At 42.8% G+C, this 22,151-nt stretch overlaps 1 protein-coding gene across 3 annotated transcripts in view; it reads right to left on the reverse strand.

Moving 5' to 3' along the window:
* The window catches only part of ZDHHC20 (zinc finger DHHC-type palmitoyltransferase 20), a 73,015-nt gene that overhangs the window by 26,885 nt on the left and 23,979 nt on the right, over window positions 1-22,151 (reverse strand). For all 3 annotated transcript variants that reach the window (XM_038407843.2, XM_038407834.2, XM_043504290.1), the window contains exons 2-4: window positions 15,248-15,274; window positions 5,140-5,234; window positions 202-322 (exon numbers count right to left, since the gene is read on the reverse strand). In XM_038407843.2, the coding sequence (XP_038263771.1) occupies window positions 202-322; window positions 5,140-5,234; window positions 15,248-15,274 (243 nt within the window). The remainder of the gene's footprint in view (window positions 1-201; window positions 323-5,139; window positions 5,235-15,247; window positions 15,275-22,151) is intronic.

The raw sequence follows: 22,151 nt of genomic DNA on the forward strand, positions 1-22,151 counted from the left end.
ATCTTTTTGAGAAAACTGTTCTATTTATTGGCTGCTTGTAGAGATCCACAGACAAAAAAGAACTGGCATCTCATGGGGAAATATGAAGTCATGGCCTTTTGTAGTATTTGTTTAGCAGACGGTTCACACAGCAACATCAAAATAAATCTCATGAATTAGACTAGCAGCTTTTGGACAACTGGACTCATCTCCATGCCTCACCCCTTGATGCTGTTGTGGTATAGATAGGCAAGTCTTTAGCAGCTCTTCTCAAAATATCCTGCTGGGATTCTGGTCTCTCTTCTCTTTCATATTGTTCTTTATCAGATTTTGATAAGCAGAACTGCAAGAGGGGGACAAGAGAATAGGTTTTAACTGCATGGTCCAATCAAGGTTTATGTTAAGAGATATCGGTTTGAATACTTTACCCCTAAAGAAGCAGCAATATCTGCCTAACATCTTACCAAACACAGGAGAAAAAGTAGAAGATGATAGGAGGTACAGCAAGAATTGTCCCCCACACATTCTGAAATTACATGATTCGTCCTTTGTAACTAAACTTTAAAATGCTAAATTTAAAGGAACTGTCTTTGTCCTAGTTCCCACCACTCGATTTCCCTTTGCTATACAAGATTACAAGATGAAGGTTTGTACTCAGTGGAGTTTTATGACGGTGTAAACTTCCCTTGAAACCACGGGTGTAAACCCTGTCCCAGTGGTGCTTTGGGATCCCATGAGTTCAGTGGGCTCTACAATATCCATTCTTGTCACAGGGAGAAGAATCAGGGTCTATGGCTGCCACTTCCTATCTCTGGGGGCCTGCAGATGGAGCAGGTCCAGAAGGAACAGTGAAAATTTTCTTGAAGTGGAGAATAAGTAACTTCTCACTGTCACAGATCACCAGCTGAAGGGATACGGCTGGTAACTTTAATGAGACCATCGCGATGGTCTCAAGCTCCATTAGCTATATTGACAGAGCTAGTCACATCAGTGAAGCCTCAAAGGTAATTCTTGGGGCAGGGGTGGATTTACCTACTTCTATAAGGCATGAGAAGAACCATACTTAAGGCTCACCAGTTAGAAGCTTTTTCAGAATAACCTGGAGAGCTTGTACGCTCCTGTGACACTCATGGTTTACTATTCACTAAAATTCATCCCACCGCACGTCCACGAGGCCCAAGGCAGTTACAAGCTTCTCTAGCAGAGGGCTTGGCACAGAACTTAGTTTCCCTAGGGAGCTCTATGTTCTGAACGGGGTAAATCTTTTAAACTCTGAGCTCCCAGCACGAATCACTGAAGATGCCCTTTCCAGTGAGGAAAAGATGCAAACTGGATTAAGGGGGTATCATTTTAACCATGTTGTACTTCTTGATTAGTTCATGTGGGTTTTCCTTGCGCCCTGTAATGTCCCCTTCTTTTGGAATTCACCAGAGTCTAAGTGGTTGGGGAGGGAGTAATAATAGGGACAAATGGAAGACATGGTACCTCTCCTACTACAGGAGAGTATGAGAGACTGCTGTTGCCTCCCCACGTTACTTCCTAAGTCCAGAAGGCTGAAGATTCAACCCACGTTCCACAGTAGTCAGGCAAGATTCCACCGCTGTATGCAACTGCCAACTCCAATTTTTTAAAAAAGTCATAAAATGTCAGTTTCCAAAAATTATGAAATTGGCTTCAAATCATGAATTTTAAAAAAGAATAAATATATCTTGTATTCTTTTTATTTGCCTTCAATGTTTTGAGGCACCAGCGTGCACTTGGGTCATGTTTTCAAAAACTTTTCTTCACAACCATGAGGGCTAGAAACTTATTTTTTTAAAAATAAAAGCAGATTCTCACATAATTATTTGCCTACAGGAGACTGGGCTTTAAGTAAAATATCAAATATTGTGAGAGTTGGCAACACTGTTTAAGTACGAGGAGTACCGTAGTACCCATTTGCTGCTGCCTCTCAGGAGGCCTTGTCAAGCGGAGACTGCTGCTCGGAGTCTGCTTGGTGACTTCAACCCTGGGCCAGAGAAGTGGGCAATTAACCAAGAGTAAAACTAGCCTTAAAACACTACTTAATAGACAGCTAAACAAGCCATCCAAGTAATGCATAGACAAAACCCTTAATCTCTAAAATCTTGTGGTTTTAATTTTTTTTTAAAGTTGTCCTGTAACCATAACAAATTGGCTAACAAACTTTCAATTTTCCAGAAGAGATATGTTTACATTATTACGTCAATTGAATATAAATGGAGTCACAAAACTACCCTCTCTTTGGGCAACAAATGCAAATGTTCAAAGGGATGAAAGTTACAGATCAACAAAATAATTGTGACAAAGTTCCAGCAGCTCTTAACATAAACAGATCTATAGCCTTAATATCAAAACTACAATTAAAGTTGTCCCTCTATTTCCAGTAACTTTGTTTCCTTCCTCTCTTTCTGAGATCTCACATAATGTTCATTGTTTTTCCTTATTATAAAATGTGCAGGGATTACACTTGAACAACAAACAGGTGTGAAATCTTTTTTTAGTATATTAGTAAAATCAAAGGATGCCACTCATTTTACAAGAATGGGTACTTAAAATAAGAAGATTACGTGAAAATATATTATTTATGTTTTAAAACAATTGGAAAAAATTAAGTTGGAACAGCTTAAGAGACAATACTATATTCTTCCTCGGTGCCTGAATGGAGATGACAGACAGAGACCGTGGGAGAAGAGTGCTCTAAGGAGGAACATGGCTTTTGGATAAGCTCATATGTAGAAATTTTCCAATTCAGGCCTGATTTTAAACAGTTAAAATGGGCACTCTCTTTTTAATGGTCTGCTCTAAATTCAAACTCTGTCACTCACTGAAAGTTGAAGCCTTGCTGCAGCTTTTATTACAGTTAGTTATAAATAGATGCTGGCAGACAGAAGAATCCAGGCAAGCACCAAAATAATTATAAAATACACTGATGCTTAAACTAAGTTCATGTGGCTCTACAAATCTTGGAGCAACTGATTGGTTGAGATAACTGTTTGATCTGCCAAGTGTTTTGTCATTATCACACAGAACAGGCTCCAATTAAACCAGTCATATGATTTGAAGGCCAGCCTCCGCAGTGAATTTACAACTTAAAATATTCAGTACTACTTCCTTTGCTTAGCTAACCAGCAGAACTCTCTCTTCAGCTTCCTCTCCTACCCTACTGTAAATTTCTGTGACACATTATAGATACATATTATAGAACCACAGTGTCTGCTTTTCCATTGCAAGTATGTTTTCAGCTGTACAAATTTGCTTTGGGCTAAATGCTGGCTTTGAGAGTCACGCCTGCCAAAAATAGAATAAAAAATTTTCTGTTTAGCCAGTATTAAAGTTACTGGAAATAGAGGGACAACTTTAATTGAAGTTTTGATATTAAGTCTATAGATCAATTGACTTACGGGAAAAAAAATAAAAAGCCAGCAGGTTATAGGTTAATCCACCTAATAGATTCCTTGGAGAGATAATTATATTACAATTACCTGTGTCAATAGAGCTAGCACTTTTTATGTCAGTGTTTAGAGATTTATTTCTATACCAATTTAACAGTGCTCACCACGCCTTGAGCTTCTAAACAGACTTATCACTGAGCATTACAGTCCTCTTAAAATTACGAATATTTATTGTAACCTATCCTTATCCAAAGAAACGGTCACTGAGAGGGTTCAAATAAGGGTGTATAATGAAAACACATACAGATTGAGTCACTGAGCTTGTTGTGTCTCAACTTATATTTAGTTTTGGCAGAACTGAATTTTTATTTTTTATAATTTTGACAGATAATATTGATGTTTATTTTTAAGCATTTTTCAATTTTTATTGATGTAAATTTTCACAGTTGCACAAAATTATGGGTTTTAAACATTTTTTTTTAATCAATTTAAATTTTCACAGTTGTGGGAAATTGGGGGCGGTGTCAGAAAGTAATTAATGATACACTGATGGAGAGGCTGATGGGTGGCCTACTGGTTAGTGCATCTGACATATAATCCCTTGTCTCTTTGTTGGGGGAGTGGAGTACCAGTGCCTGGTTCCTGATCCCAGGTCAAGAGTGTTGCGGCCTTCCCCCTCCGTCTGGACTTTTTTTCTTACGTGGGCCATAGTAGGGGGACCTGGTCCCTCCCTCTCCACTGGGTCCCAGCCCAGAGCCCTTTGGGAAGTAACATCGGCAGGTTCTTCCCTGTAGAGAGCCCAAATCTGCTGCCTTGGGCTAGTGCTCCTTCACTTTGGGGCATGCCCTGCTAGTCCAAACAGTCAATAGCTTCACAAAGTCCAAATAAGCTGGGCCCTGCAAGACCTGCTGGTTCTCCAAGTCGGTGGTGGTTGGAGAAGGCACTGCCTGGGGGCCTTACCCGCTCTATGATCCCCATTCAAGGCTCCACCTTTTGTCTGGCTCTCCGGAGAAGGATTTTTCTCTCCTGCAACCCATCCACTCCTTGTCTGGGCTTCTGAGCTTCTTTTAACCCACTCCTCCACATTGCAAATGCTCAGCAGGCCTATAGGGATGGGATTGCCTGGGCCCAGTATAGCCTTTTAACCCCTTCGGGCCCAGTGTGGGGTTTATATACCCCATCGTACAGGCATTGGGATTCAAAAAGTTAAAGCTTTATAACTAAATTGTCAATGTCACGTGTCAAAATACATAAAGTAAATATCATTCAATCAATCTCAAGTTCTCAAGTAGCATTTTTCTTCTTTTCCTATTTGTAAAATTTGATTAAATCGATGGAAATATTTTTAGTCAGATTGTGTGCATACGGTGAAATCAACGTTTACCAACATTTACCCATAAAAATGAATCCTTCCAAGCCTACCTATATTTTATTTATTCTAAATACCAAACTGAAGTTATTACTTAGCAAAACATTGTAGTGTCATATATACTCACATACCTTATTACTTGAACATATATACCTGAATGTCAAACCTGTGACCACTTAGAAACAAGCATTCAACCTGAAAAAATGTCATTAGGTTATGATGATTTTAAAAGTAATTTAATTATTTACATTCATGATATGGCAGCATGCTCTTTATTTCAGTTAATGGGAACAGAGAAGATTAATTACATTGTACTTTAAACAAGTATCACTGCTGAAAACAGTTCAGTGGTTGGCATTTTTCTATCATTAAATTTACCTCATCGGAGGGGGAAGCAGGATATGTAAAAATTGTCTTCCAATAGGACCATACAAACATGGCAAATGACAGATGAAAAACCACAAGGTAGATAACTGCAATAAAAATAAATACAATGAGATTTCAGTGAGGATAGCTGAAAAGACCTAGAACTACAACATAAAGATGCAATGGTTTTGGGTGTAGATAAGTTATTTCTCTTCTGCAAGCCAGTAAGATAAATTGCACTGAAACCCACTGGATAATTAGGAATACTAGCACATCTGAGCTCTATAAAGAAGTTGTCTAAATCCACTTGATAGCCCACCAGATATGATGAATACCACTTCATCCTCAGAATGAATCATTTAATAGGCTACGAAAATAATGATGATCAAAATCTTGGTCATGAAGCAATTTTCCCACTTATACTCCCACTTTTTTAAACTGAATGAGTCTCATCATGATAGCAGCAACCCACAACTTTAGAAACATACCTTCATTCCCATGTACCCACCCTCAGGAAAATTAAAATAAAGTGTCTGATGTCTGGAATAGGAAAATAAAAAAGCTGGAAGTATACATTTAAATTATCTTTACAGACAGGCCACAGTATATTCCAGTTGGTTCGATTACTAAATTCAGCCTATATACAGTATAATATATTGTCAGCAAATAAAGTAGACGATACCAGATCACTGAAAACACTCAAGTTAATGTAAAATTTGGGTTATGCAATAGATACATCTTATAAAGTCTAAGCATTGCACTAAAAATGTTACATGCTAATATTATAACTATATTTTATTACTACTAGTGTTGAAAATGGGTTGTAAATTATATTAAAATGTAAATGTACCTGTACTGTAATTCAAATAAGGTAAACATTAATCACATTTGGATATCGCTGTAGTATTTAATATACTAGGCTCCCACTCTGATTCCATGTTGGAAAAGCTATTCTTTATACTTATAATAAAGGGCTGGCGACTAGATAATGAGAATTCTTGATGTAACATCATATTTCTGTATGAACATTTGTGATAGTGAGAACTTCTGCCTTTCTGATTATTTTTTGCCTGTATAACTCTTGGTGCCTTCTCTGCCTCCACCTGCCAAATAAAAAGGAATATTTGTAACAAAAATGTAGACTCAACACTGTCACAGCCATAGTGGAAAGTAGGATCTGCTGGCCTTTAAAACAAAATGGACTCAATTTCTTTTAATGGTGCTGACCTAAGGAAAAGGTGTAGTTAATTTCAAGATATGTTATGATATGTTTATGATTAGTTAACAGTGCCTGGGAGACTCATGAGAACTTTATGCCCCAACTTCTCCTTAGGGTTGCAAAATAAAGTATTTCTAGGCTCTCTTCTGGATTAAAGGGAAGCATCAGCACTGCAGACAACTCGTGGTCAGATTTCTGAAAGATTTTGATCAGGTTCCTGAAAGAATTGGATATAATCTCATGTGAAGAAGCGGGACCCTGGTGTCAGAAGATGAGACTGGCTCTCTGGTGTTAATATACCACAGGGCAATATCAAAATCATTTAACGGAAGCTATCATCTCTAGCATTTTGGTAAGAGGGGAAGGAAACCAAAAAGCAGTTGGCCACTGATCTGTAGTATGAAGCAGACACACACATAGACAACAGCCATCCTTGGTAGGAATGAAATCAGAGATTTAAAACTGGATTCATGGTGCTGGAAAAAGAGAATTAATTGGATGATTTGAAGCCATCACAGGAGATTGAGCTAGTGCTTAAAATGCCATGATGAATACAGCAACATAATTTATGGTGCTTGTGTTAATGCTGGTGGCCAGAGCTGAACAAAGTCATGATAGCCAAGACTATTTTGACCAGTTTCTACTTCTCTGTAACATCTTGTGAAGAACATTTATCTAGATGAATGGTTACCAAATGGTTGATTGCGATCAACTGGTGGATCCTAGAGGATCTCCCAGTTGATCGCGATCTCTGGTGGTGCAGCGGGGCTGCCGCTAAGACAGGCTCCCTGCCTGCCCCGGCCCCATGCCACTCTCAGAATCTGCCAGTGCGGCCTGGGGGCGGGGTTCTCCCTCTGCGTGCTGCTCCTGCCTGCAAGCACTGCCCCTGCAGCTCCCATTGGCCAGGAACAGGAAGCTGTGGCCAATGGGAGCTGCGGGGGCAGTGTTTGCACAAAGGGGCAGGGCGCAAAACCACACGTCGTCCCCCCACCCCTCCAGGGGCGCATTGGCCCCTTTCGGGAGCGGCGTGGGCTAGGATAGGCAGGGAACCTGCCTTAGCGGCAGCCACGCTACACCACCAGAGGTAAGTGCTGTCCAGCAGGAGGCTGCACCCCAACCCTCAGCCCTGACCCACCTCCCAGAACCAGCACCCCCACCCCCTCCTGCACCCCAACTCCCTGCCCCAGTCCTGACCCCCTTCCCAGAGCCAGCACCCTCTACCCCTTCCTGCAACCCAACCCCCTTCCCCAACCCTGATCCCCCTCCCAGAGCCAGCACCCTGTACCACCTCCTGCACCCCAACACACTGCCCCAGCCCAGAGCCCCCTCCTGCACCCAAACTTTCTCCCAGAGCCCACACCCCTTCCTGCACCCCAGCACCCTGCCCCAGCCCAGAGCCTCCTCCTGCATCCAAACTCCCTCCCAGAGCTTGCACCCTGCATCCCAACCCCTTGCCCCAGGCTCAGCCCAGAGCCCCCTCCCACACTGCAAACCCCTCATCCCCAGCCCAGAGCCCGCATCCCCTCACAAACCTCAACCCCCTACCCCAGCCCGGTGAAAGTAATTGAGGGTGGGGAGAGTGAGTGATGGAGAGTGGCGGGGCAGATCCTGGGTTGCCTTTAAATTCAAAAAGCGATCTTGGGCATAAAAAGGTTGGAGACCACTGGTCTAGATAGTTAAAGGCAGAACTCATTGTATGCTGATGTGTGGCATCTTGTGGAAGTTGAAAATCATTGGCCACTGATTAGAAGTCAGAACTTAATACCATGCTATTTTAAATGCAATACCAATGAACAACACTAAATTAACACAGCTAACAGCAGTAAGATAAGAGCATCTGATTAGAGCAATGGTCCCCACACTGTGGGGCAGAAGAATGTTGGGGAGGAGTGCGCAGCGTAGCCAGCCCCCGTGGGGGGCAGGGACGGAGCACCACCCAGCCCCACTTTGCCCCCAGCGGGGTGCAGACAGAGTCCATTATTTGTAAAGGGGGTGGGGGCCTGACAAACACTTTGGAGACCACTGGATTAGAGAGAGGCAACTTCAGAATCTGACCCGAGGTGGGAGCGGAGTATACAAGGAAACAGGATAAGAGGGGTGTCCCTTTAAATTGCTGACATGTTTATACCATAAGGAGAATGCACTGATACATGTGGCTTCTTGCTAGGCCAATCTTAATGGTTCCTAGGTCTGCATGTCATATGTTTTAAAAATGGAGATCTATAGAGGAAATGTCACTGAGCATGTAAGAATATCTAAAGATGAATGTAGAGCTTACACAATGCAAACTGATCAGGTCAGACACCCTTACTGGATAATGAAAGAAAATCGACTGGAACTTCCTTCCTGATAAAAACTGTCCCCGGGAATTGAAGAAGCCATTAGAAATCACGCAAGCAACATACCTGACATGTGGACCTGGGGACAGTTAGCAATGCTTCTCCAGTGCAGCACATGACCTACACCTCATACCAGAAGTAGCAGGAACCACTGACTGTTGGTAGATGCAGACAGACTCCAAAAAGGCTTTTACAAATGGGGAGAAAGACCAATCTTAAGGACCTAGATGAGCAAAGCGACTAAGCTAACTCAAAGACTGTAGCCAAAGTTGTTCCAGCATATCTACCTAGTCAAAGAAATCAAAGTACTGAATCATCAAACTGCTGTGACTCAAGCAGCATCAAGGCAAGATATCCTCTAACTGATTTTGAGCAGCAAGTACAGTCCTTTCTAAGAAGATACAAGAACTTCTTTAACCCAAATTAAACTAAGAAACAGAGAAACCAAGGAGTCATCCAGTTTGTCAGTCTCCCATTGAATTCCCTTCCCCATCAGATGAAATTAGGCTGAAGTAATGTGAACAGCAGCAAAACTGCAGCCATGAGAAAGGAGATAGTTATTTGGCTCCATTGGTCTTCACCAGACTAAATCCTATTCAATTTCCCAAGAGGCACATTTCCACTCTAAACAGCATTGGAAGATAATGGAACACTAATTAGCAGGCATGTCAATGCCACCTAAATCCCAAAATTGTTAGCCCCATTCACTATATTCATACCTTATTATGTAAGCATTCCATTTTCTACATTCAGACCTTTCTATGTAAGATTCTTAAAACTAGCCACTATGAATAATTGCTCTCACCTACTGTTGAGATTAAACAGCTGCGTGGTATCAGGCAGCAACCCTCTTAAAATGAGGAAATAACATCAAACATTTATGTTATCTTCTCTTCCAAGAAGGGAGAAGTTTGACCTACTTTGCTATCCTGATATAGGGGAAAAAAACATTTAAAGAAGCTATACTTAATGTTTGAAGGATGGCATGAAGTAGACAGTAAGCTTGCAGCACTTCCACCTGCTCCAAACAATGCACACACACACTGGATATGGTCCACACTTAACTCCCAAAGGGGGAGAGAGGGTATGTTGTTGCGCACAACATGAACCTTAACCTAAGTTTTCTCATGCGCTTGGCTGTTCCTAGGGTTTTTTCCTCACCGGGCCCTTCTGCCCCATCTTCATTGCCTTAGGCAAATGAACAACAAAACTTTTGTCATTCAGAAGTGTTTAAAAACAAAACAAAACAAAAAACACACACCCCTCCCCGAAAGAAAAGTTTTGTCGAGGAAAAGCAACGATGTGAACAGTGATTTGACGGCAGGAGCACTCTCCTGCCGACAAACAGCAGCTACACTGCGCAGCTTTTAGTGACACGGCTGTGCTGCTACAGAAAGAGATTAGAATGATTTTAACATTCATGGAATAGAGCTAGTGGGACTCAAGTGACAAAGCAGTCAGCAAAAATAACTTTATATTCATATGCAGAGTCCTAAAAACTGCCATCATGTTACGTGAACGCTTATTTCTTTATGAATCATCCCAGGGTACTAGCACTATACAGAACAAATAAGATGGGCTCTTCTTTGAAAAGCTTAAAGTCTAAGTTTAGACATAATAGGAGGCATGATAAAAACAGGAAGGTGGGTTGGGGAAGGAGGACAAAAGTAAATTTAAGATTACAATTGAGGTGGCTGGGTAAATCAGTGCAAGGGGGTGAGAAGAATGGAATAGTTGGAACCAGGAAGAGGAAGTTATGGATGCACAAGGGCAGGACAACTAAACTGTCTTAGCAGTAGGAGTTAACTAAAACATAGAGGATTACACTTAAAATGCAAGTTCTTTGAGGATGGGGGGGCCCCTCTAGTGTATGCGCACGCATGGACGTGCGCACGCACGCACACAGGCCCTAAGCCCTTACTGGGCCTACGTGCTACTGCGATGCAAATAAGCAACAACAGATGGTATTAAAGATAGTAGTTAGTGTCAATAAGGGCAGAAATTTGTGGCCGTGCTAGCAATACTTAGCAGAAAGAGAAAACTGTCTAGACTTCCTGCAAAAGTGATGAAATCAGGAAGATAGAGAACTCTGCAGATGACACCAAGCTGGGAGGGGTTATACGCATTTTGGAGGACAGGATTAGAATTCAAAATGGTCTTTATAAATCGGAGAACATCTTAAAATCAACAAGATGAAATTTAATAAAGACAAGTAGTACACCTAAAAAGGAAAAATCAAATGCACAAATACAAAATGGGGAATAACTGGCTAGGCAGCAATGAAGGATTGGGGTGGGAGGGTATAATGACTCACAAACTAAATATGAGTCAGCAGTGCTGTTATATAAAAAGGCAAAACATCATTCTGGGCTGTATTAACAGGCATGTCTTGTGTAAGACATGGGAGGTAACTGTTCCACTCTATTCGGCACTGGTGAGGTCTCAGTTGCAGTAGTGTGTCCAGTTTTTGGCACCACACTTTTAGAAAGATACAGACAAATTGCAGAGTCTCCAGAGGAGAGCAACAAAAATTGATAAAAGGTTTAGAAAACCTGATTTATGGGTGTCAAAAATATAAAGGGAAGGGTAAACACCTTTAAAATCCCTCCAGACCAGAGGAAAAATTCTTTCACCTGTAAAGGGTTAAGAAGCTAGGATAACCTCACTGGCACCGACCAAAATGACCAGTGAGGAGACAAGATATTTTCAAAGTTGGAGGGGGGAGAAACAAAGGCTTTATCTGTCTGTGTGAGGCTTTTGCCAGGAACAGAACAGGAATGAAGTCTTAGAACTTAGTAAGTAATCTAGCTAGATATGCGTTAGATTCTGTTTTGTTTAAATGGCTGATAAAATAAGCTGTGCTGAACGGAATGTATATTCCTAGTTTTGTGTCTTTTTGTAACTTAAGGTTTTGCCTAGAGGGATTTTAAAGGTGTTTACCCTTTCCTTTATATTTATGACAATGGGAAAGGTTGAAAGAACTAGACTTGTTTATTCTAGAGAAGACTCGGGGGGGAGGGAGGGGAAGGAGAGGAAACGGGACCTGATACAAGTCTTCAAATATGTAAAGGGCTGTTATAAAGAGGACGGTGGTCAATTGTTCTCCATGTCCACTGAAAGTATGACAAGAAGTAATGGTCTTAATCTGCTGCAAGGGAAATTTAGGTTAGATATTAGGAAAAATGTTTTAACTAAAAGGATAGGTAAGCACTGGTACAGGTTACCTAGGGAGGTTGTGGAATCCCCATCACTGGGAGGTTTTTAAGAACAGGCTAGACAAACAGCTGTCAAGGATGATCTAGGTATGCTTAATTCTTTCTCAGTGCAGGGGGCTGAACTAGATGATGTCTTGAGGTCCTTTCCAGCCCCACAATTCTATGATTTCTATGTCATACAGCACTGGAAGCTGAAGGTCAGCCCTCTGCAGCTATACTCTTCAAGGGGAACAGGAGCCTTTTGAGTGTCCTGCCCAGACGGTCCAGCTGCTACTGTATGACATGCAGGAAGAAATCCCTGGGATCAGGGTCCTGTCCTTTGGAGGTTGGCCCAATGCTGAACAGGCCCCTGCCTCTCTATCCTGCATCACTTGCTGTCATTACTGCTACTGTTGGGAGAGTGATTCTGTCAAGCAGACACCTCTTGGGGTAAAGATGGGGAACGGGAGTGGTGAAAGACACCAGATTCAGAAGCTTCCCCTCTAGACTCCACCCAATCTGCAAAGGCAGTAGCAGCAGGACTCATTGAGGGCAACTCTTCAAAGATCCTTGTGCTGGCTCCAAATATATATATGTATTAGCTGGTTTCCTATTAAGATCTGTTTATTTTCTTATAAGTACAAACCAGATGAAGGAAAGGAAAGAACAAAAAAAAATAATCCCAGTACCAACTAGCAGGGAAAGTTATTTCACATTTCCATCATAATCTGAGATCATAACCATAAAGTCTAACTTTGTTTGAAGTGTAAGAAATCTGTAAATTTAACAGTATTTTTAACTGCAGTCAACTAAAGGGATTGGCAGAGTTAATTCTGCTGTCTTCACTGAACAAATATAAATTGGCAGACTAAGTGATCTAGTGACAGTGAACTGACAAGTGGAAGGGGAATGTATTCAGGGCCCCTGCTCAGACTTTGTTCATTAAACAAACAGGTGTGGCAGTACTGCACAAGAAGCAGTTGAGTGCTAAGAAGAAGAGAAGGTCTTGCATCACTCAGTAGTGCTGAGGCTTTTGAGGGATCCATATGAAATCTTCTTCAGATGAAGGAAGGGTTACGCTGATGAGAGGTTCAAGACTGACAGAATGAACTCTGCAGAAAACCCTACAGAATTCCCACTGCACCAAACAAAACAAAAATGCGCTCACCACTTACATTTAGTATGTTTTCTAACAACCTGTCTTACCGAATCAAAACATGTGGGAGAACAGAGGCACAATTTGTATCTAATTGATAAAAAACATTTTCTTAAATTCTTGTGATAATCTTCAGATAGAGAAAGCAACTCTGGGAAACTGGATTAGATATGCACATCCAGAGACATGCATAACACCACACTACTCTAGATTTCCTCGTGTGGTTATTGTTAGAGGCGTGCATGCGTATAGGCTTAGGGTCTACTGGTTTTTATGTGGTTGTATATCAGATTCAAAACAATTCACACGTTTAAAAATAAGTCAAATTAGGAGAGAAAATACACACAACAAGATATAGAACTACATGACTGATCTATTTACCTATTGTTAAATTAAATAGAAAATTGTAATTAAGCACTGCTGTAACAAGATTTAAACATAATACACTTGAAATGTGAGGCAGAAATTTATCTGCAAGGATATGTGCTCTGGCTTAAAAATCACAGGAATATATTGATGCCACCTTGGCTGCTACAGGGTTCATTTTTCTACTGATGCAACAAATAACTAAAAAAAAAAAAAACCTGACTACAAGAGCTATAAAGTTCAAGTAAAGGAGATTTCCTATTTCATATCAAGACCTAAATGTGAATGTTTTCCTGCAAGTCAGACTTGTTTTGTTGTTTCTTCAAAAAAAAGTAGGAAGATTAAAAACAAGCAAGGTTTCTCCTCTACTGCTGCCTTTTTTATTTTGGGGGGGGGGGGGAATAAGCTGTAAAAATATGTTCAACTCTAGGAAAAGGAGGGGATGCTCAGTGATTTGAGGATCAGGTCTTAAATGTCTAGATTTCCTGGGCCTATAGGTACAAACTACACTAGATTCTATTCAGCTCTTCATTCTTCAGAATTATTAATTCCCTCCTGGGCTTTTCTATGATGCTAATCATTACAGTGTTAGAGTGCTTCACAAAGGTATTTGCACAATGCCCCCATGAGGTGAGGGAGTATTATTAGCCCCATTTTACAGATGGTGAACCAAGGCACAGAAGGATTAGAGGTAAAAAGGATTCATTAATTTTGTTTGTCCAATTGAAATGCCTAGGACCTGATTTTTCACAGTGCTTGGCATTATACAGCATTTTATATGTTCAAAGCATAGCTCCTATTGACCTCAGTAGCAGCTGAGTGCACTCAGCTCCTCTGCATATCAGTTAGGTTCCAGAAAATGAGGATCACACGATTAGTGACCACCTGTGAGAAGTCTGGTTGAAATGTCTTGCCCAACATCTCATAAGAACTCTGTGGCAGCAGCAGGGATAAAATCTAATTACCCAAGGCAGCACTCAGCTGCTTTAACCATGCGACCATACTCCCCTACCTCATTCACTACCCACTTTTTAATTTCTGCAACAAATGAGACAGGAGTCCTACAAACAAGTCTGCTTCCCTACCCAACCCTGATTCAGCCCCAGAGTAGCTCCATCCTGTGAAGTGAATGAGACAGGGGTCTTGTAGAAAAAATAGCATGTAATCATGTAATTAAAGACTGTATTGTAACGTATGCACATAAGTGGGCTGAATTAAGGCTGCAAGAGCAAGTTTAATTCTGGTATTTCCTAACTTTGCAGCCTTAATAATGTTCTTTCAACATAGTGTAATACAATACATACACACAACAAATGTGGTCAGAACCATCACTATGATAACTCCAGAATTTCAATAACCATATGACTGATTTTATTCTGCAATGGACGTAGCCATAGCAGATATCAATAGTATGGTTACCACAACAATTAATGCACTTGAAAAACAAGCGGGAAAACTAGAGAGATAAAAGAGACAAGCATAGCACTCATTAAGTAGTATACAGAAAACATGATGTGGTTTCCCCCTCCGCCCCCAATCACTTATTTTGAAAGATCTGCGTAACTAAGTCATGGTTCCATTGCTCACAGGTAATATGATCATCCCAAGCTTGTGGCACTAAAAGCTTGATAGATCCAGCCTCCCTATGTTTTCCCTCTATGTACCCATCTGCTCGCTCTATCTAGAGAGTTACATAAAATCATACAAAATTGCATTGGTAAGTAAGTGTAAATTATACAACAGAAACACACTGTACATTTATATTAAGGAGACAAGAAGTAGGCAACTTTCCTATTTATAAAACTTTCAATTTATTTATTTAGGATGAGTAATACATGTTTCCTACCTTTTTCTCCTGTTGAGGTAATCGTAACTAGGAAAAAAGAAAGAAAGAAAAGGTTAAATATATCTATACAGTGTTTTAAAGATCAAAGCATCTTACAAATGTTAATGGAGACTCCATAACCCTGTGAGGTAAACACTCATTAAACTTCTCCACTAGGTTCCCACAGTCTCAAAAGTCAGTGACAGGGCTACGAACAGCCAGGAGCCCCAGCTCCCTGTTCTAGCCAAATGAGCATGTTGCTCTTCACAAGCATTAATCCATATGTTTAATTAGATCACAATTTAACAATTAAACATGTTGCCATGAACACCTACTATACTTTCCAAACTTTCTTAGGTTGTACACACACCCAAACAGCTTATTTACTGCCTACAGAGATTACAGAAAATCTTAAATGACTAAAACCCTTCAATTGGCAGATACAGCGGGAAGTTTAAATAACTGAAGAGCCCTTCACAGAAGTCCCCTGTACAATTTTTTGTATTAGTCGCATCCAATCTACTTTCTAACAGCTCCACACTTCTCTATCACTTTCTACCCCACCATCATCCTCCCCATCATGCAGGCATGTAATTTACAGGCTATTTTTGATTTCCTCTCCCTGCCTGACACATTCTGCTCATACCTAAAGTCTTATCACTTCTTCCTCCTCACTATCTCCAAGATCTGTCCATTTATTTCTAACCCTACAGCTAAATCTCTTGTTCAGGCCCTCATTATATCTTGCCTTAACTAATGCAATATCCTCTTCTCTGGCTTCCCTAAACCAGCCCTTCCAGTTCAGACAAAAATACTGCACTGGAAATTTTCCTGCCTTGTGATTTTGATCACATCACCCCCCTCTCCGAATCCCTTCCTTGGCTCTCCACTTGCTACTGCATCAAATTCAAGTTTATCATCACCTTCTCCAAAGCTCTGCATATCTCTGCCCCTCCCTACCTACCTGAGCAGGTCTCATTTTGCATTGTCTCCTCCCTCCCTACTCTTCCAAATTTCCTAATTTCCACTGTCTGTCAGCTTTACACAGACACAGCCATGCGTTTTCCCCTTGCACAGGCAGGGCATTCCTGTGCTTGTTTGCAAGGCCTTCATCCTCTCCACATTAAATCCCCCTTAAAGACCCACTTCAGCCCAGGGAGAGGGCTGTGGCTGGGAGCAAGCAGTTCCCAGGCTGACTGGGGGAAGTAGGCTCAGCTGGCCCTTATAAGAGGGCAGTGGGCCAGGAGCAGAGAATCTCTCTCTGCCTTTAGAGAGAGATGGGCCTGGCTGCTGGAGAGCATACCAGAGTACCTGAGGTGAAGCAGGGCTGGGGAAGACCAGAGGAGCTGGGAGGCTCCAGACTGGAAAAGCCACAAGCCTGGCCAATGGCCAAGATAGGTACTGCGGTTACAGGGGGGCAGCCCAAAGGTAGGCAGAGGCAGCAGGTCCAAACCCCTTTGCCTGCGATGACTGGACACAAGAACAAATGGGTATAAACTGGCCACCAGGAAGTTTAGACTTGAAATCAGACGAAGGTTTTTAACCATCAGAGGAGTGAAGTTTTGGAATAGCCTTCCAAGGGAAGCAGTGGGGGCAAAAGATCTATCTGGCTTTAAGATTCTACTCGATAAGTTTATGGAGGAGATGGTATGATGGGATAATGGGATTTTGATAAGTAATTGATCTTTAAATATTCAGGGTAAATAGGACTAATCCCCTGAGATGGGATATTAGATGGATGGGATCTGAGTTACCCAGGAACGAATTTTCTGTAGTATCTGGCTGGTGAATCTTGCCCATATGCTCAGGGTTTAGCTGATTGCCATATTTGGGGTCGGGAAGGAATTTTCCTCCAGGGCAGATTGGAGAGGCCCTGGAGTTTTTCGCCTTCCTCTGTAGCATGGGGCATGGGTGACTTGAGGGAGGCTTCTCTGCTCCTTGAAGTCTTTAAACCATGATTTAAGGACTTCAATAGCTCAGACATAGGTGAGGTTTTTCATAGGAGTGGGTGGGTGAGATTCTGTGGCCTGCACTGTGCAGGAGGTCGGACTAGATGATCAGAATGGTCCCTTCTGACCTTAGTATCTATCTATCTATGATTGGCTTATACACTGCAGTCCGCCCCAGTGTGCAGGTGCTCAATGGTGACTGGCAGTAGCCAAAGACTGAGGCAAGGTGGGGATAGTGGGGGTTCCCTGAGGAGGGGAGACCCAGAGACTGTGGGGATACTGCCAGGGGGCAGCCCCCTGGGTAAAAGGGGCACCGGGATCCGGGAGGGACACAGGGGCCAGCGGCAAGCGGGACACAGGACTACAGAGGGTGCTCCAGAGGCTGGAATGCTAATTACCTGGACAACCAACAGGAGGCGCCGCAGGGGTGAGTTGCCACACCGTGACAGTAAGTAAAATGTATGTTTCCCCCACTCCTCCTAATCTCTGTCTACTTGTCTGTCTGTCTGTCCTTCCGTTGTCCTTAGGACTGGCACCACTCTCTTTTTTGATTGTCTAGATGCCTCCAAATAGTTAGTAATTCTTAGCAGTAATAAGACCTAACCAAAGAAGGAAAAAGCAAAACTATAAAATAAACTGCTCTGGCTTCTCTCACAAGGCTCAGATGCTCCCTTTCCGCATATGCTGGTGGTTCTTTCCTTTAATTCACCTGCTCAGCACCATCTCCATTCCCCAGTGTAGATAGTGCTTCTCCCATCAACATCGCCACCCCTCTCGGGGAGGTAGAGTTCATAAACAATGAACAATTCCTAAACTGGGAAGAATGGTAGATATGCTGGAGGGTAGGGATAGGATACAGAGGGACCTAGACAAATTAGAGGATTGGGCCAAAATAAATCATGCACTTAGGACGGAAGAATCCCATGCACTGCTACAGGCTAGGGACCGACTGGCTAGGCAGCAGTTCTGCAGAAAAGGACCTGGGGTTACAGTGGACGAGAAGCTGGATATGAGTCAACAGCGTGCTCTTGTTGCCAAGAAGGCTAACGGCATTTTGGGCTGTATAAGTAAGGGCATTGCCAGCAGATTGAGGGACGTGATCGTTCCCCTCTATTCGACATTGGTGAGGCCTCATCTGGAGTCCTGTGTCCCGTTTTGGGCCCCACACTACAAGAAGGATGTGGAGAAATTGGAAAGCGTCCAGCAGAGGGCAACAAATGATTAGGGGACTGGAACACATGACTTATGAGGAGAGGCTGAGGGAACTGGGATTGTTTTGTCTGCAGAAGAGAAGAATGAGGGGGGATTTGATAGCTGCTTTCAACTACTGAAAGGGGGTTCCAAAGAGGATGGATCTAGACTGTTCTCAGTGGTAGTAGATGACAGAACAAGGAGTAATGGTCTCAAGTTGCAGTGGGGGAGGTTTAGATTGGATATTAGGAAAAACTTTAACTAGGAGGGTGGTGAAGCACTGGAATGGGTTACCTAGGGAGATGGTGGAATCTCCTTCCGTAGAGGTTTCCAAGGTCAGGATTGACAAAGCCCTGGCTAGGATGATTTAATTGGGGATTGGTCCTGTTTTGAGCAGGGGGGTGGACTAGATCACCTCCTGAGGTCCCTTCCAACCCTGATATTCTATGAACTTCAAAATATATTCTGACTGAATTTTTCCTCTAGTTACTGCTCTATCCTGGGTGAACCCCTTTGCATGGAGATGGAGAAACATGCATTCTCTGGGACAAGATAAATTCAAAATTCCACTTGTCTTCTGAAAGGAAAGAAACTAAAGCATCCAACTTAGAAAAGTTTAGATAGATATAGATAGGTTCACATCATAGTTCCAGTCAAAAAGCGCTGTAATATGTGGCCTATACAGATACTATTGGTACAGGTACTATATCAAGCAAATTCAACTCAATTATATTTTATGAGAATATTCAGAATGATGCTTCAAAATATCATATATTTTACCTCTTGAACATAATCAGCTTAAGCCTAGGTAACATCATATTACTTTGAGACTTCATCCATATAGAAACTTCATCCAAGGATCTAGATGCCTGCTGGACGGGGGGGGGGGGGGGGAGGGATAGGGAGGAAGGGCGCAAAGGGGGCAATTGCCCAGAGGCCAAGGCAATTTAAAAGGGCCCAGTGGCCTCTGCTGCGGCTGTGGTAGCGGCAGCTGCTGGGAGCCCTGGACCCTTTTAAGTCGCCTGGGTAGGCCGCAGGGTGTCTAGGGTGCACGAGACCACTCCGGGCCTCGCACTTTGGGGGGCCCCGCGGGCCGGTCCTGGAAGTGACAGATTTGTCACTTCTGGCCCTGGGGTCCAGAATTTCTGTTGGCGAGCCTGCTGGATGCACTTTGAAAACAATAAATAAACCTCATAACCCTGGAAGGAAGCTAATTATCTCTCTCCATCCTAGCCAGCTCCCTCAGGCCAACATGCATAGCCATCAGACAATGCAGAGCAATTTTAGGGTAACAAAATCTTGTAGTCTGAAGTGTGTCCTAATAGTGAAATCCTTCTGATTTCTCATACTGTTTTCATTTCAAGATGATGTCTGGTCACTACCAAATTTAAAAAAAAAAAAAAAAAGCCCTTTGGGTAGAGAAGTGCACATAAGATTTGAGGACAATTTGTTGGATTCTAGCCAATTTAGGGGAAGGATTAAAAAAATCTGGTTTTAAAATGTAAAGTTGGTTACCATCTTAGCTAAAGAGAAGTTACTCTCACGCCACAGTTATTCTCATTTTATGGATGGATAAATTGTAGCACAGTCCTGAGGCACCAAGGTTAATGACTTGACAAAAGTCAAACAGCAAGCAAGAGGCGAGTCAACCGTTTTCCAGGATGTATCTATATTACATCATGAAGTCCTATTTCAAATTAATAGTAATATTTACTATTTTGTTTCCACTAGGAACTTTAAACCTGCACTGATTACCTGGCCAATCAATCATCCTAGCCTTTAAATTCTGCTTCAGAACTGCCAATTAAAATCTTCCCCTATGCTGCCTTTGACCAATATGCTTTGTTGCAGTGGCTCTCCAGTGAAATGATATGTATTTCCACTTCAGGCACTTCAAAATCTTTTCTACATGTGGGAAAGGTACCAAACAGTGCTGCTTTTTTGACCTATTGATTTTTTTACAAAACAAGTCAAAATACTTCCAAAACCTTTGCATTGTGTTCTTCTGAGATGTATCAACCAGAGTCTGTGCCCCGAGAGCTGCAGTGAAGAGCAAAGTAAATATTTCACAAGTTTAAGTATTGCAAATCTGCTTTCAGTCTGTCCTTGCTGAGAGCTGAGGAATAAGAAATATATTCCTTGGTCTACTGTTCAATTACGGGGGGGGGGGGGCGGCGGGGGGAAGGGAAGGGGAGGGGAGAGAAATTAACCAAGCCCAGCATCTTGAAAATGTATTCATTAAAATCTCAACTTGCTACAGTAAGTCAATGTTTTAATAAGTTATTGCTAGCAAATACTAAAAATATGGACTACAACTGTAACTATAATTCATGCTGAAGTTCCGTAAACAGCTCATAAAGTGCCTACCGAGCACTATAGAAACCCTGAAGTTTCAACAAAGGCCTGATAAACCCAAAGATCTCTAATGTTTTAGTTGACAGCATTGTATAAATTTGTGTCCAACTTTTACCTTCTCTCAACATGAAGCACAAAGAACAAAATAAATCAAAGGAGCAAAAAGAAAACCCTCATTCTTCAAACATGACTTAATCCTACTTACGCACCAAAAGCAACTCACACCAACGTATAAAGTGAACCTATTTTCTATTAAAGTCAGATCTATTATACTGTCAGAGTCCTGTTCATGTTGCACTCAATTCTCTGAAAACAGTGCATTTTGCAATGTGAAACTAGGTGCTCTATTAAGATGGCTTCATATTTAACTTTCTGCTTAGCTGAGTTAAAAAACAAAAACACATTCCAACTTTGGCTTCTAACAAGGGAGAAAGCTCGAGTGTTTTGTCTCAGATGTCCCAATGCCACTCATTTTCCTAATTCCTTCCTATTCCTTATACCTCTCCTAAGCACCTCTCTCTCTCCCCCCATTTTTGTCTTTGCACCTTGACCACGCCACTCTTTAGGCTTGCACCTTCCAGACCTCCTGGACCACAGGCATGGGCAGTGGGTATAATAGGCCAGGGGAGGCTCAGCTTCCCCTGGCGTTGCCACAGCCGGCGGACCCGATCGCAGGGTTTTGCAGAGAAGTTTTTGATTTATTATGCCCCATGCAGGTTCCAGGGCATCTGAGGAGGCGATATGTGCTACTCAGCTTCCCGGGTTCACGGACTCCAGGGAGATTATTGATGAACCCAGGAAGCTGAGTAGCACATACCACCTTATTAGCTACCCCGGATCCTGCATGGCGCATATCAAAAGCTTCTTCTGGAGGAGAGTCTGAGATGGGGCGGGCAAACTTTTTGGCCGGAGGGCCACATCAGGGTGCAAAACCGTATGGAGGGCCAGGTAGGGAAGGCTGTGCCCCCCAAACAACCGGGCCCTTGCTCCCTCCCACTTCCCGTCCCCTGACTGCCCCCTCCTGGGACCCCCCTGCCCCAAACCGACCCCCTATCCAACCCTCCCCCCCCCGCTCCCTGACCTATCCACACACCTGCCAGGCCCCCCAGGACTCCCACACCCTACCCAACCCTGTTTCCCCGACCGCCCCAGAACCTCCACCCCATCCAACTGCCCCCTGGGACATGCTACCCACCGCCCCCTTACCATGCTGCTCACAGCCACGCTGCCCGAATGACAGCTTAGCTGCATGGGAGGGGGAACAGCGGGGGAGGGGCCGGGGGCAAGCCTCCCCAGCTGGGAGCTCATGGGTGGGCAGGACGGTCCCACGGGCCAGATGTGGCCCATGGGTCATAGTTTGCCCACCTCTGGTCTGAGAGATGTTTTTCTCTTGGCGGCTTGGGGTCTGGAGAGAGGAGGCACGACGCAGC

The sequence above is a fragment of the Dermochelys coriacea genome, chromosome 1, assembly GCF_009764565.3.
Source record: "Dermochelys coriacea isolate rDerCor1 chromosome 1, rDerCor1.pri.v4, whole genome shotgun sequence".
Lineage (NCBI taxonomy): Eukaryota > Metazoa > Chordata > Testudines > Dermochelyidae > Dermochelys > Dermochelys coriacea.